The following is a 17,527-nucleotide window of genomic DNA, read 5'->3' on the forward strand; positions in this document are numbered from 1 at the left end:
GAAAGCCTCCTCCATGCGGCCCATGAAGAGGTTGGCATAGGAGGGAGCCATCCTGGTTCCCATGGCCGTTCCCCTGATTTGTTTGTAGGTCTGGCCTTCAAAAGTGAAGTAATTATGGGTGAGGATGAAGTTCGTAAGTGTGATAAGGAACGAGGTTTTTGGAAGATCTTCAGGTGGGCGTTGGGAGAGGTAGTGCTCAAGGGCAGAGAGACTATGGGTATGTGGGATGTTTGTGTAAAGGGATGTAGCATCTATGGTGACAAGAAAGGTTTCAGGTGGGAGAGGAGTGGGAATTGATTTGAGGCGTTCTAGGAAGTGGTTTGTGTCTTTGATGTAGGATGGGAGTCTGCGGGTGATAGGTTGTAGGTGCTGGTCTACCAGAGCTGAGATACGTTCGGTTGGGGATTTGAAGCCTGCTACAATGGGACGGCCAGGATGGTTCTCTTTGTGGATTTTGGGTAATAGGTAGAAGGTAGGGGTACGTGGGTCGGGTGGAGTGAGTAAGTCTATGGAAGCCGTTGTGAGGCCTTGTGAGGGACCTTGGATTTTTAGGATTTTTTGCAGCTCAGTCTGGATGGAGGGAATGGGATCCTGGGTAACAGCTTTGTAGGTTGAGGTGTCAGAGAGTTGACGCTGTCCTTCTGCCACATACTCCACACGGTCAAGTACGACAGTTGTGGAGCCTTTATCCGCCGGGAGGATGACAATAGAGCGGTCTATTTTCAGCTCCTTAATGGCACGGGATTCAGCTGGGGTGATGTTGGGGGTTGTCGAGATGTTCTTCAAGAAGGACTGGGAGGCAACACTGGATGTGAGGAATTCCTGAAATGTCTGCAAAGGATGGTTTTGGGGGAGGGGAGGAGGATCCCTTTGAGAAGGCAGTCGGAACTGTTCTAGACAGGGTTCAACACTACGATGCCCTGGTTAAAGATCTCCTCTCATTCACCCAGAACCTCAACTGGAAATATCACTTCACTACCCAAACACAGCCCCCAAATACTAGACCCAGTGTTGAACCCTGTCTAGAACAGTTCCGACTGCCTTCTCAAAGGGATCCTCCTCCCCTCCCCCAAAACCATCCCTTGTAGACATTTCAGGAATTCCTCACATCCAGTGTTGCCTCCCAGTCCTTCTTGAAGAACATCCCGACAACCCCCAACATCACCCCAGCTGAATCCCGTGCCATTAAGGAGCTGAAAATAGACCGCTCTATTGTCATCCTCCCGGCGGATAAAGGCTCCACAACTGTCGTACTTGACCGTGTGGAGTATGTGGCAGAAGGACTGCGTCAACTCTCTGACACCTCAACCTACAAAGCTGTTACCCAGGATCCCATTCCCTCCATCCAGACTGAGCTGCAAAAAATTCTAAAAATCCAAGGCCCCTCACAAGGCCTCACAACGGCTTCCATAGACTTACTCACTCCACCTGAGCCACGTACCCCTACCTTCTACCTATTACCCAAAATCCACAAAGAGAACCATCCTGGCCGTCCCATTGTAGCAGGCTTCAAATCCCCAACCGAACGTATCTCAGCTCTGGTAGACCAGCACCTACAACCTATCACCCGCAGACTCCCATCCTACATCAAAGACACAAACCACTTCCTAGAACGCCTCAAATCCATTCCCACTCCTCTCCCACCTGAAACCTTTCTTGTCACCATAGATGCTACATCCCTTTACACAAACATCCCACATACCCATGGTCTCTCTGCCCTTGAGCACTACCTCTCCCAACGCCCACCTGAAGATCTTCCAAAAACCTCGTTCCTTATCACACTTACCAACTTCATCCTCACCCATAATTACTTCACTTTTGGAGGCCAGACCTACAAACAAATCAGGGGAATGGCCATGGGAACCAGGATGGCTCCCTCCTATGCCAACCTCTTGATGGGCCGCATGGAGGAGGCTTTCCTGAAGACCCAACAGCTGCTTCCCCTGGCCTGGTATAGGTTTACAGATGACATCTTTGTAGTCTGGACTCATGGTGAAGAAACACTCCTTAATTTCCTCCACAACCTCAACTCCTTTTCGAATCTGAATTTCACATGGTCCTTCTCCAAAACCCAAGCCACCTTCCTGGATGTTGACCTTCATCTTGTTGAAGCTCACATCCACACCTCTGTCCATATCAAACCCACAAACAAACAACGGTACCTTCACTTTGATAGCTGCCATCCTTTCCACATCAAACGCTCCCTTCCCTACAGCCTAGGTATTCGTGGCAAACGTATCTGCTCCAGTGACGAATCCCTCAACAATTACACCAATAACCTGACCAGTGCTTTCCTCTCCCGCAACTATCCTGCAGACCTTGTCCACAAACAGATTTCCCGAGCAGTACATTCCTCCCCGTCCAACAACAATGTTCCTACCCCCAGACCACACAGAAGCATCCCCCTTGTCACCCAATATTATCCTGGCCTCGAAAACATCAACAAATTACTCCGCCAGGGATATGACTTTCTCAAGTCAACCCCTGAAATGAGATCATCCCTTGACAAAATTCTCCCCACACCACCCAGAGTTGCCTTTTGTCGCCCCCCAAACCTCCGTAACATCCTTGTTAAACCCTACAATATTCCCGAACTACCTTCTCTACCCAGCGGTTCCTACCCCTGTAATCGACCCCGCTGCAAAACCTGCCCCATGCACCCCCCACAACCACCTACTCCAGCCCCGCTACTGGTAAAACATACACAATTCATGGCAGGGCTACGTGTGAAACTACACATGTCATTTATCAACTGACATGCCTGCACTGCACAGCCTTTTACATCGGCATGACAACAACTAAACTGGCTGAGTGCATGAACGGACACAGACGAACTGTCCGCCTAGGAGATGCCCAATACCCAGTAGCGGAGCATGCCCTCCAGCATAATTCTAGGGACCTAGGAACCTGCTACACCGTATGTGCCATTTGGCTTCTCCCACCCAACACCAGTCCCTCTGAACTGCGGAGATGGGAACTTGCACTCCAAAACATCCTTTCATCCCGCTATCCCCCTGGACTGAACCTACGTTAAACAACCTCATTCCCATTCACTCTTCAGTCTTCTCCTCTTTCCCTTTCCTCTTTAGCCATTCACGCATCTTTTCATCCTACATAGTTGTGTTTATCTTTATACTATATACCTCTTTACTTCTGTATGCATCCTCTTTGGTTTGAAGCTGGCACAGTACTTACAGTAGAATATCTTTGGCTTCCCTCTGACAACCATGCCTCCATCCTTGCTACCCTCCCTGTCTACCTTTCCCTGTTGCTTCATAACCTGGGTTGTGAGTAACTGAATCCACTTTCCCTTCTTCCCTTTTCTCCCCTCTCTCCTCCCTGATGAAGGAACTAAGTTCCGAAAGCTAGGAATGTAAATTTTCAGTTCTGTTTTATGTGTATCTATCGGCTGTACTGAGCTGAGGTAAGTACTGGCCAGGCCCTACATTTCACGATATGCCCTTTAGGGTTTATAGTAAAATCACTTGTTGATCTGTCCTTACAATCTCTAAAGCTATTTATTACTTTCAAAACAGCTAAACCAGTGTTAGTAGAGTTTTTAACATTGTGGCTACATATTTACTTTTAGTTTCTAGCAGAAGATCTTTATAGTAATCCTGATAGTTCTTAAATTCTACCTTTAGTCTATTATTATTGTTATTATCTTTCATTGCATATTGAAAAAGTCTAAGTTTCTCTCTTGCTGTTTTTACTTCATGATTTATCCAGTTATTTTTTTGTATCTTTTTGCAATCATTTACTGTAAAGATCATTTCTGGGCATGAGGACATTGAAGCAATAACAAAAATCTGATGAAAAATCACTGAAAGTAATGCTGGTTTTTTTTTCACCCCATTGTAAGCTTTTCAGCAATCTGTTAAACATTGTCGTCATTGGTAATTCTATTTGGCACATATTGTTTCTCTTTTCTATTGACATGAAGATTTTCAGCTTCTATGAATACCTGTATTGCGTGGTGGTCAGAAATGGCAAGCTTCAGAACTGATGCACTGCATGTAAAGTGGGACATGTTAGTTATAATGTTGTCAATGCATGATTTTACACTATTGACCTCTCTAGTGGGCTCATTTATCAGAAATGTTAGGTTAAATTGAGCTAGTATTAGCATTAGTTTTTTTAGATACAGAGTCATTGGACAGCAAGTCAATGTTTATATCTCCAGTTAGTATTATGTTAACCCAGCCATTTTTATTGCAGTGATTACTGTCAATGTCAACAAGCAGGTCATTAAGAACATCGAAGGAACTATCTAGGTTACCAGATGGAGGTCTGTATAGACATATAATAATTAAGTTCTCTTTCCCCCACTTATAATTAATTGCTGCTAGTTCTATTACACCCTCAATGCTGAAAGCACTTACATCTATTACACTATAATTACTACCACTGGCTGCAAAGATAGCTACCTACCACCACGTTTCTCTTTTCTACTGAAGGCAGAGCAAAAGTCATAGTCTTTTTAAGCAAATAGGAATACTAACCACTAACTCACAATATCTCTTTTCAATCATGACATTCATCTTTCACAGTCCTTCTCAATATGAAACAAATAAGTCATACCATCATAATAACAAAACATGGAAATGTGGCATACACTTTGACCTGATAAATTTGTCTCTAATGAGAAAAGATGTAATGTATACAAGCACAAAAATCTTCAATGCACTTCCAAGTAATATTAAATGTCTATAAGGTAATACAGTAAAATACTGTTCAAAAGTAGGCTACTGGAGTTCTTGCATGAAAAAAAGTTTCTATTCTCTAGGTGAAATCTTTACCAGAAATAGATAAGATTATTTCCCACATATTTCAGTATATTCCTGCTTTAATGTGTCTTGCTGCTGTAACTACATTAATTTGTGTTCAATAATTCAAGATATTGGTCTTTTTATTTTATAAATAACTGTTTCAATAATACCTGAAAAATGTACCTTAACCTCTGTTTGCGAGAGTAATTAGAACCTACTGATTGTATTTCTTATGATTATTTTCTAATGTGTAATAATAATAATAATAACAATAATAAATAATTATGTATTAATTATAATAAATAATTAATAAAGAGTTATGTTTTGACTCATTCCACATCCATGCATTACCATGCGAAAGTGGATTTACAGAATATGTATCACAATAAATAAATACATTCAGAAGTCATGCTGCTTCCTTCAGACATTATTCAAAGTTCTTGCTGAGAACTCTGATTTGGAGATGATTTGAGGGTATTCAGAGACTTTGGGAATTCTTTCTGATGTGATTCAAGAGTTGTACTGGAGATCCTTTTGGGAGATTTTCATGCGTAATGGTAAATGTTTCGCATCTTGTTCTGCATACGGCATTCTGAATTTGAAGATCTTCAGCTTACTGGACAAAGGGATTGCAGATGCACTGTCCATGTGTGGTCAGACTGTGTGAGAGATACTTTTTAGTGTGGAAAGGATGTCAGGCATTAAAAGTGAAGGTGCTGTTGATGATCACATGAACAAATAGACTGATTACTGAAACAAGGAATAGCAAACTTTTACACTATGACAACAAATAAATGAAGAGCCAACTTCTAGGAATGCTTATGAGACACTAATGAACTTTTATATCTTTATTTCTTATGTTTTATATGGAGAAGAAAAATCAACAATATTTTTGGGACACTGAACAGCATCTGCAAATACATAAAAGTTCTATTAAATTTGTCATGCTGAACCAATAACTTCAAACAATGGAAACTCCAGCTTGAAATATTAATAATAACCAAAAATGGTAGATAGCCACTCATCCTAAAGATGACACACTGAGTTGCTACTGTGAAAGTAGAAAATATAAAGTGATTGAAGTGAAATGTATTCTATGAGTATCCAAATTATTTCAAGAATAGAGAGGTAATAATAAATGAAAAGCACCAGTTTGCTTTTGTTCTACAATATTACTTTTATTGCTAACCGGTTTTCGGCTTACAAGGCCATCTTCAGACATTTACTGGGTATTATCACCAAAGAAGTTAAATGTTTGCAGACAACATTGGAAGAGAAGTAACACATCTAGAGTGAAGTAGAAACATACAGTGAGTAACTTCTTTGCAATGAAATGGCAAAAACTGAACAGTACATAAATAACAATGGAGTTGACAGGAAAACCTTTAGCACAAAATAGGAATAGCATGCCTACATAACAGTTTCTATTAATAAACAAAACTAATAAAATAAGATAAAATTAGTACTAGACAAGGCTGCATCAAGAGGTATGAAACATGGAGAGTGATACACAACCAATTAAAAAAGAAGAGACAGTTGTCAATGTAAATACAGAATACGTGAGGAACTTAAGAAATATCAATAAAATAAATGCAGGAAAATTGAGGTGTTTGAGGGAACCTACAGTTTGAGAGTATGGTGGTACTGCATTTTAACATTAACATTATAATCAAAGCAGTGGCTGTGTACCAGTTTTCATTAAATAAATGAGCAAAGTAAAATATGAACAGTATTTGATGAGACAACTACAAGGGGAGTTAAACATGGACAGTAATACAAGTACAAGTTAAAAGGAAACACTTAACTATTGAAACTGCAGCCTATGTGGAATACAAAGACAACTGCAACAAATAAATCAACTTAATGACTACAGGAAAATGGGAATATGTAGGAAGAGAGAGTGTGGGAAGTAATGAACAACAAAGATGATTACGTGAAATTCAGGAGAGGGGAAGTGTTAAGTTGTGTCTGGTCATTTAGGATGAGATCTGGACTGTGAGCAAGATGTTTGTTAATTTCCAGGGCTTCCAGCAGGTTGAGTTTATGGCCTTTGTTTGCTAAGTGAAGTACATGGGACACTGGCTGGTAGTTGTGACCCTCACTCAGTACATGCTCAGCAAATGCAGAGTCTGAATTCTGCAACCTCCAGCTGCGTTCATGTTCAGCCAGCCTAGTTGATATGTCTCTGCCTGACTGACCAATGTAAAATTTGTCACAATCAGAACAGGTGATTTTGTGTACCCCACTGTTGGCTAATAACTGGATCTTGTCTTTGCTATTAAAAACACACTGGGCTGTAATGTTCCTGACATAGTAGGAAACCCTATACTTGCAGGATTTCAGTGCTTTGGCTACAGTCTGTGATACCTGATCTACAAATGGTAGTGTACACCATTTCTTGCAGACAGTGGATGGGGAAGCAGGTGCGGCATAGAGGAGGGGTATAATTTTCCGTTTTTGTTTCCTGTGCAAGATGTGGTCAATAAGAACTGGATTGTAGCCATTGGCTGTGGCAATAAATTTTATTGTATCTAACTCTCCTTTAAAATCATCTCTGGACATGGGGATAGATATGAGATGGTGTACCATTGAATGGAAAGCTGCATGTTTGTGAGTTATGGGGTGTTGTGAGCAAGAAGGTATTCCTAGGTCTGTATTTGTTTTTCTGTAAATTTTGAAACAATGTGTTTGTGTACTGACGTCAATGGTGAGATCTAAGTAGTTTATGGATTTGTTGCCAATTTCCATAGTGAACTGGATATTTTTATGTTGACTGTTTAGGTTTTTCAAGAAGAAAATTTCACATTCTGTTATTACCTGCATAATCCTTGAAGCATTCTTTTGCTTCTGCAAAGAATTCTTGTATACTTGATTCCTAAGAGACTGAACTGTTTCTTCAAGATGCTGTCTCTGACGCATTAACTCAGCATGCATGTCCATTTTCTTGCTATCTTCAGTTGCTTTTGTTTTAGATTCTCCGTATTTATGGTACAGTTTCTGTAAAGTTGTATGTGTTAAGTTTACTTCATTGATGCTACTAGTAAATAAACAGTATATACTAAGAAATTACCAGATTTTAATCAAATTATGCAATAATGCTCTAGCAAATTCCCCTTAATAAAGATGTTTTGGAGTGGTGTATAAAAAATGGCACCAGTTTTCTTCTATCAGAAGTCTGAAAAATATGAAAGGAATGGTTAGAAGATTTAGCCATCAAGAAAATAAATTCTTTTCTTTTTGCTCCCTTTCACTTCCATAGTTGCAGGAGGGCTAAATAACCACACATATTGTGGAGGCCATGGGAAAAGAATTATTACACTAAAAAGACCTGGCTGTTTTAGCTGTTGTGATCAATTGTCTCAAATGCTCAGAGATTATATGAAGGTAATATTTGTCAGATCAACTATGTATTCTGCATTATTTACAATGAGATATCAGTGCAAAAGAAAGGAAGAAAGGAAAGTGTGTGTGTGTGTGTGTGTGTGTGTGTGTGTGTGTGTGTGTGTGTGACAAACTGTTGAAATTAAGGATTGAAAATTCTGTATCTTAGAACTCATGGGAAGTCAAAAATTTTTAGACAAAGTGTCAGGTCATACAGTCTTCAGAAATAAACACAACACATTGTTATCATTGACTAAACTTGTGTTGTCTTATCTCTGTTCTTTATAATTATAACTGAAGGTCAATAAAACATAACAATATTGAGTTTACAATATAAATACAGGTTTTAATGAAACCAATGTGTCTACATTGCTATTTGTAGTTCTTTTTCTATAATGTGATGACTAAAAATGAGATCACTACAATACTGCAGTTTATCTTCTACTTTTGTTTTACATACAGTGATTTATATGACTATGTCCCCCCCCTCCCCCCCCCCCCCCCCCCCCCGCCTCTCTCTCTCTCTCTCACACACATACACACACACACACTCACTCACTCACTCACTCTCTCACTCTCCTTCTCTCTCCAGCTCCCTCTCTTTAGAACATACACACACAGAGATATGTATGTGATGTTATATTACACTGCCTGACAAAAAAATTGAAGCATTCAGAAGATATGATTTGAAGTCTTGAAACTTTGTATGCAAACACACCATTGGTTGGTATGAAAATGATTAGAGTTGCAATTCTCTGTGTTGGGTAGGATGGCCATCAAAGTGCATTTGTGCTGTTCATGCTTAACCTGTTACCAGGCCTGGAATGTTATATAACGGGCATGAACAGAGGCAGATGTTGAGTGATTGCTGGGAAGGACTGGAGATGCTGTGTACTTGTGTGAGACAGCTTTATCAGAACCTGGCAGTCTAAAGGGGGCCCACTGTGAGTCTCCATTTGACCGACTGATCAAATTGTGCAACATCCATATTTGGGGGGATTCAGATGTGACTGTGGTCCATATTTGACAGCATACGAATGTTAGGGTAGGCATACTTGTTGTCAATGTTATACTCATCTATGTCTGACCACCAAGCAGATCATCCCTGCCTGCAATCCAAGAACAAACACTGGGCTACCTGCAACATTCTGTGTCATACCGAATCATAGGTTGGAGAGCTGAGTCACCCAGGTCTAGTAATTGCCATCCCATACATAGGCTGCTGTTAGCACCACCACACAAATAGCTGCACCTTGAGTGGTGATGTGACTGGGAAACATGGACTGTGATGAATGGTGTCACATTGTTTTCAACAATGAATCACAGTTCTGTTCTACCCTGGATGCCATCAAATGTTAAATATGGTGGTAACTTGTGGACTGGTCCCATTCTTCCAATGTTTTGGAGAGGTACAATGGTGTCACTCCTACTGTCATGGTGTGTGGAGAGCCATCAGGTATGACCTCCGGTTATGGGTGGTAGAGACTGAGGGAACTCTGACAGCACAATGGTATGTTACGAAATTCTCCATCCTCAAGTGTTATTTGTCATGCAACAATATCATGAAGGCAGTTTTCAAAAGGACAATGCTCATTCCCACGTAGCACCTGTCTCTATGAACTTAGTGCATGATGTTGGGGTAATTCCATGGCCAGCAAGATCCTCAGATCCAAAAGAACATATGCAGGACCAGCTCAGATATCAATTCCATCACAGTGCCAGTATCCAGGATATCAAGGTCCAGTTGCAACAGCTGTGGACCAAGTTGGCTCAGGAAATGACAACAGCTTCACGACACACTTCCCAACAGAGTCAGTGCATGCGTCCAGGCCAGTGGGGGTACAATGTCATACTGTTAAGTGGTGACATATGGCCAAGTTCTTTGTAAGTTTAACTTGATTTTGAAATAACTGAAATAATATTGCATGCCCTCTCAGCTTATGAGGTTTCATTTCGTTTCCTTCCCCCCCCTTTTTGGTGTTTTATTTTTTCATTATTATTTCTATATATACAATCCACAAGCCACCTTATGGTCTGTGGTGGATGGTACTTCAAGTATAACTGTCATTTCCTCCTATTCCTGTTCTAGTCATGAATGGTTTGTCAGAAGAATGTTACCCTGCATGTGGCCTTGAATCTCTATAATTTTACCTTTATTGTCTTTCTGAGAGGTATACACAGGAGGAAGCAACATATTGCTTGACTCTTTTAAGAATGTACACTCTCAGAACTTTAAACTACACTGTGATGCAGGGTGCCTCTCTTGCAGCATCTGCCTCTGGAGTTGGCTGAGCATAATCCTGTAATGAAATGTGCTGCTCTTCTTTGGATCTTCTCTATTTCCTCTACCAAGTCTTTCTGGCACTGAGCCCAGACTAACAAGTATTATGCAAATATTGGTCAAACAAGGATTTTGCAAGCTACCCCTTTTGTGGGTGGACTACATTTCCTGAGGATTCTTCTTATTAATGTCAGCCTGGCATCTGCCTTGCATGCAAGTTATTTATGTGGTTGTTCTATTTTAAACTGCGCTGTATGCATACTAATAAATATTTTATAGATGTGACTGCTTTCACTGATTGTTCTGCAATCCTGTTATCAAACAATACATTACATTTGTTTATGTTTTAGGTCAACTGCAAATCCCTGCACCAAATGTTGGTCGTCTGCAGATCTTGCTGCATTTCACCACGATTTTCTATTACTGAGACTTCTCTGTCTACAGCAGCATCAACAGTGTGAAGCCACATGGAATTTCTGACATTATCCCGTAGGTTGTTTTATTTTGTGAAAAGTAATGGTCCTATAACATTCCCTTAGGGTACATCCAAAGTTACTTTTACGGTGGAAGATTTCTCTCCATTGAGAATGACACATAGTATACTGTTTGCTAGCAATTCTCCAATCTAATCAAACAGCTGGTCTGATATTCCGTATCCTTGTATTTTGTTCATTAGCTGTGTGCTGTCTGGAAGTCAAGGAATACAGCATTAACCTGGGCATTGCTATCAACTGCTTCTGGGTCTCATGGATGAACAGAGGGAGTTGTGTTTTGCACATTCAGTCTCTAGAACAGTAATAATACACAAGTGTAAAACATGTTCCAAAATTCTACAACAGTCTGATGTCAGAGATATATGCCAATAGTTTTGTGCATCTTTTTGATGACTCTTCCTGAAAATGGGAATGGCCTGTACTTTTTCCAGTCATTAGGTGCATTTCGTTCTTCCAGTAGTCTGCTGTTGGAAGAGGTGCAAATTATTTCTCACACTCTATTTAGAATCTTACTAGTATGCCATCAGGACCAATGCGCCACCCTCTGTTGAGTGCTTTCTGTTGATTTTCTATCCCAGGTTACTTATTTTGATATAATTTTGACATTTTAAAGGAGGAACTACAGGGTGAACCTCCTCAGTGAAACAGTATTGGGAAAAGAAAGAAAAGGGTATTTCAGCTTTCCCTATGTTATCCTGCACTTTGCAATTATGCTCACAGAGCATCTGGGCAAATGGCTTCAATCCATTTACTGGTTTAAAAGAAGACCAAAGCTTTGTCACTACATAAAATTTTACTTTCAAATTCACTGGGCAGTTCTCCCATACTTCTCCTCGCACTAATTATGCCTTTGTTCAGTTTTTGTTTGTTTGTGAAGCTCTGGCTATGTTTACAATCACAGCGAAGCTCTCACTGCATTCACAGCAGTTTTCTAACACAGCTGTCGAACCACAATGGGTCTTTCAAGTCCCTCGCAACTTTGCTCAGCACATACCTGCCTAAAACATGTACAATACCCTTGAACTTTTTCTGCTGATGCTCAACATTGTCAGTGCTGGAGGTGAAATTCTCATGTTGACCATTCAGGTAACCGGAAATCTGTTTTTTGTTGTTCTTGCTAAGTGCAAAGATCTTCTTACCTTCCTTTACATTGCAGTTTACTGCCATATTCAGTGATGCTGTAATGGCCTTTTGGTCACTGATTCTCTGTCTTACATTAATTGAGTTGAGAAGTTCAAGTTTGTTTGTCACCACAAGATCTAAGATGATGTCTTCACCAGTCTGTTCACTGATTAACTGCTCTAGGTACTTTTCAGACAAGTAATTTACAACAATTTCATGTGATTCCCTGTTCCTACTACTTGTCCTAATCATGTGAGTCCCCCGTCTATGACTGGTACATTGGAATCTCCGCCTAATACTACAACATGACCAAGAAATGTATGTGAAATAGTCTCCAAGTTTCCCTTCAAATGTTTCACCACTACTGCTCCTGAGGCAAGGGGTTTATAAAAGCAACCAATGACCATGTTTTATCCACCTTTAAAAGTTATCTTCATCCAATATCACTACATAACACTGTATTTTTTATGGCTAAAAACTCTCTTCCACCACTGATGCCCAACCTATCTTTGTGATATATGATCCAAAAGGCATTTTCTGTAAAAAACACACACTCCCTCAATCACGAGTTATTACAAACTATGATGCCATAATGCAATTCATGATGAAAATAGGAAAAGGAAGTCCTTTTTTATATTCTCAACTCCAATATCTGACATTAACCTTAGCACACAACCTGTAGAGTTGGGGTTGGGTTATTTGGGGAAGGAGACCAAACAGCGAGGTCATCAGTCTCAATGGATTAGGGAAGGATGGGGAAGGAAGTCGGCCATGCCCTTTCAAAGGAACCATCTTGGCATTTGCCTGGAGCGATTTAGGGAAATCACGGAAAACCTAAATCAGGATGGCCGGCAGGATCAACCTGCAGAGCTTAGACATTTATGCAGCAATTTATTGACTTGTCTTCATAAAAAGGAAGAAGATTTGAATGAGAGCAATGATACTGTACTTTCAGACAATATGTTTACATGTATTTGTATTGCTGACTGCATTTTTTTAAAAAAACAACTGAAGCAGACTTTTGAAAATTTTTAATTTATTTACATTTATTTTTAATTCATGAGTTTCTGTGGAACCAAGTGAGCCAAAGCTGTTTGCTCATGAAATGAGCCGGATGAACAATCAAAATTCAGGGATATGATAAGAACCATCATTTGAAGGAAGAAAACTTCACATAGGCATATGCCCCATCCTGAATGGTTTCTGAGATATTTAATATAGATTGACCAATGTCCATGAACCCTGGACCTTGTTATCAGTGGGGTGGCTAAAAAAAAACGGGAGTCCACAACTCTTGTGGATACGTGCGTAGCGAGCACGGGACCCCGAGCTAATGTGGCCCTCCTTCCTTTCCGGGTTGCATACCTTCCTTTTCCGCATCCTTCCCCACCCCCAACCCCCCTCCCCACCCCCCTCACCACCCACCCCACCCTCACCACCGCCTCTTTCCTTCCCTTTCTCCCCCTCTGGGAGTATGTTTTGTGCCTATGTCTGGAGACGGACACTCGAAAATGTAACATGTTCTTCACTTTCTCTGCTTGCAAGTCTTCAGCCTTCCTTTGTCCTTCTCTTTTCCTTACCTTTTCTCTTTACCTTTTTCTCTGCTGCAGCGTTTGAGACCTCTCTTCTTTCCTTTCCCTTTCTTTGTTTTTCCCTTTCTCTTTTTTCCTCCCTGTGCGTGTCTGAAGGCCAACCCATGCATTTTCATGCATAGCCGGTGACAGGGTAATGCATAATTCCCCGCCCCGGGTAGACAGGTAGGACACGTACGTACCCCCTGGTAACAGCCCGGCCCAGGGAGGAGTGATTACCCAGGCTGATACTTTCCAAAAGTGCCGATTGGTCCCTCCGTCCGTTTCTCGAGAGGTGTGACCTGAGGTGTGAACACCTAAGGTGGGAGTGCCCTCAGAGAGGGCCCCCACAAGGGAGGAGCGCGCCATCGGAGACACCGGTAATCATGGGGGATACTTCCACAATGGTTTCCTCATCTTCTACTATGTCTGTTCACAAGCGTACGTTCAATGAGTCTCAGCCACAGACAGTTCTTCCATAGTTGCCACAGTTCCTTGTTGTTTCTTGGTCTGACGAAGGTCACGACTTCTCCACGGTCAATCCTTTCATTATTCAGAAAGGTGTCGATGCAATTGCAGGTCCTGTAAAGTCTTGTTCCAGATTACGAAATGGCCTTGTTGTTAGAAACAGTCAGTGCCCTCCAGGCACAAAAATTGCTGCGTACTTCACTGCTACACACCTTCCCTGTCCGGGTGGAAGCGCACCGCACGCACAATTCCTCACATGGGGTCGTTTATACACGCTCCCTCGACGGATTGTCCGATGAGGAAATTCAACACTACCTGTCTGACCAGGGCGTAACGGTTGTTCATAGTCATGAAAAGGGTTGACACGAACATCGTTCCAACCCGTACTGTCTTCTTGACATTTGACAGAGTTCAACTCCCATCGAAAATAAAAGCGAGCTATGCGATAATTTCTGTTCGCCCTTACATCCCAAACCCTATGGGTTGCTATCGGTATCAGCGGTTCAATCATACCAGTCAGTGCTGTTCCAATCCGGCCAAATGTGTTACGTATGGCAAGGATGCCCATGAGGGTGCTTGTCCACCTCCATCCCCTCGTTGCATCAACTGTATGGGTGACCACGCAGCTTCCTCTAGCGACTGCCCCATTTTTAAAGACGAAAAGCTCATTCCGGAAATAACAGTGAAGGAAAAGGTGTCGACCTTTGCTGCTCGAAAATTATTCACCAGTCGAAAGCCCACTGTGCCTCAGACAGGTAAATACAGCACTGTCCTTGCCTTTCCTCGGCCAACAAAGGAGGCGGCCACGCTGACTTGTGATCTCACCTTTAGTGCCACAGTCGTCAGGTCAGCCAGCGCAAAGATCGCCCATTCAACCTCACCAGTTTCGCCTGCTCACTCTAGGGCACACCCTTCATCGGGTTCTGCTAAATCTCGAGCCTAAAAGTCAGACACCCGGACTTACAAGAAAGAGCCTACTCGTGAAGATTTTTTACGTACCCCAACTTCACAACCATCGGTTCCTCCTTCATCTAAACATCCTGTTTCCAAGAAGGCTAGTAAGAAACCCAGTTCCTCTCCTTCTCCGCCACGGCGTGTCTCATCTACAGCACCACCTGGAGGTAGCCGCCCTCGGCCGTCTTCTGCGTCGCCGAGGTGCACTGCTGGCGGCCGATCAACCGGCCGATCGCTGGTGGCAGGAGCTGCTCCTGAGCAACCTATGGATCAGGATCTTCTGCCTTCGGCTGAATTCTGTTCCCCGCTGTCGGTCGCAAGCTCTGAGCAGTCGTTGAGTTGATGGCAACCTTGGTCACACTCTTCCATTTTCTGTCCACATTATGTCCATTATCCATTGGAATATCTGCGGCATTTGAGCCAATCGAGATGAATTGTCCATCCTCTTACGATCCTACTCGCCGGTCATCTTCTGTCTTCAGGAAACAAAGTTGCATCCCCATGACCGCTTTGTTTTCCCCCATTTTCAGTCAGCCCGATTTGATCTCCCCTCTGTTGAAGGCACTCCAGCACATGGAGGACTCATGATTCTTCTCCATGATACTCTCCATTATCACCCAATCCCCTTAAACACTTCCTTCCAAGCAGTCGCTGTCCGTCTTTCCCTTTCTGGATACACCTTCTCTCTTTGTACTGTATACATTCCATCGTCCACACCAATGGTATGAGCTGATCTCCTTCATCTTCTTGGTCAGCTTCTGCCCCCCTATTTGCTGGTTGGGGACTTCAATGCCCACCACCTGCTTTGGGGATCTCCACATCCTTGTCCGCATGGCTCACTATTGATAGACATCTTCCACCAAGTGAATCTTGTTTGCCTCGACACTGGGGACCCTACATTTTTGTCTGCCTCCATGACAAACTTCTCTCATTTGGACCTTTCGGTCGGTACTGTTCCATTAGCTCGACACTTCAATGGTTCGCTCTTGCTGATACATACTCAAGTGACCACTTTCCATGTGTCCTTCAATTGCAGCCACAACTGCCATATATGCGCCTACGACACTGGAAGTTTGCCCAAGCCGACTGGACACTTTTTTCGTCTCTAGCGACATTCGATGACCGTCACTTTCCTAGCATCGACGATGAGGTCACTCATATTACAGACATTATTCTTACAGCTGCGGAACGTTCAATACCTCGCACCTCCGAATTGCCCCGGCGCCCCCCAGTTCCTTGGTGGAACAAGGCATGCTGTGACGCAATACGTAAGCGGCGACGTGCTCTTCGCGTTTTCAGACACCGTCTTACTTTGGCCAACTGTATCCGCTATAAGCAGTTCCATGCGCGATGCCGTCGCATCATCTGCGATAGCAAGAAGGCAAGCTGGGACTTCTTTACTAGCTCATTTAACACCTTCACTCTCTCCTCGGAAGTTTGGAGTCGGATTTGACGGTTGTCTGGCGCGCCTAGTTTCTCCCCGGTCTCTGGGCTCACTGTTGCACATGATACATTAGTGGACCCCGTAGCAATTTCTAACTCATTGGGTCAACACTTTGCTGAGATTTCGAGCTCTTCAAATTACCTGCCAGCATTTCTCCCAAAAAACATGCAGCGGAAGTGCAACCTCTTGCTTTCTCCTCTCACAATCGCAAAAGCTACAATACTGTTTTCTCCATGCAGGAACTCCAACATGCACTCTCTTCTTCTTGCTCCTCCGCCCCAGGACCGGATGGTATCCACATACAAATGTTGCTGCATTTATCATACCATAGTCTGCGTTACCTCCTTCGCCTTTATCGAATTTGGACCGACAGTACTTTTCCCCGACGATTGTGGGAACTATCGTCGTTCCTGTTCCGAAACCTGTAAAGGACAAACATCTCCCATCTAGCTATCGCCCCATTGCTCTCATGAGTTGTGTATGTAAGGTTTTGGAGCGTATGGTGAATTGCCGTTTAGCTTGGTGGCTGGAGTCCCGCAGTCTTTTAACACCTGCCCAATGCGGTTTCTGGAAGCATCGTTCTGCGGTTGACCATCTTGTTGCTCTCTCCACTTATATCATGAACAATTTTCTCTGGAAACGCCAAACAGTAGCAATATTTTTTGATCTGGAGAGAGCATACAATACCTGTTGGAGGACAGGCATCCTCCGCACACTGTTGTCTTGTGGCTTTCGCGGTCGGTTGCCCCTTTTTCTTAGCAAATTTATGGCAGAGCGCACATTTAGAGTGCGGGTGAACGCTACTCTCTCCCCCACTTTCTCCCATGAAAACGGGGTACCCCAGGGCTCCATGCTAGGTGTTGTACTGTTTGCCATTGCCATAAATCCAATTATGGATTGTCTCCTTCCTGATGTCTCGGGCTCCCTCTTTGTGGGCGATTTTGCGATCTATTACAGCTCTCAACGGACCAGCCTTCTTGAACGACATCTTCAAGAATGTCTCGATCGCCTCCACTCTTGGAGCATCAAAACCGGCTTCTGCT

At 42.7% G+C, this 17,527-nt stretch overlaps 1 protein-coding gene across 1 annotated transcript in view; it reads right to left on the reverse strand.

Moving 5' to 3' along the window:
- LOC124776831 (cilia- and flagella-associated protein 57-like) overlaps positions 1–17,527 on the reverse strand; it is a 127,294-nt gene that overhangs the window by 69,388 nt on the left and 40,379 nt on the right. The window contains exon 3 of the mRNA XM_047251995.1: positions 7,587–7,766. Within this exon, the coding sequence (XP_047107951.1) occupies positions 7,587–7,766 (180 nt within the window). The remainder of the gene's footprint in view (positions 1–7,586; positions 7,767–17,527) is intronic.

Source organism: Schistocerca piceifrons, chromosome 1, assembly GCF_021461385.2.
Source record: "Schistocerca piceifrons isolate TAMUIC-IGC-003096 chromosome 1, iqSchPice1.1, whole genome shotgun sequence".
Classification (NCBI taxonomy): Eukaryota; Metazoa; Arthropoda; class Insecta; order Orthoptera; family Acrididae; genus Schistocerca; species Schistocerca piceifrons.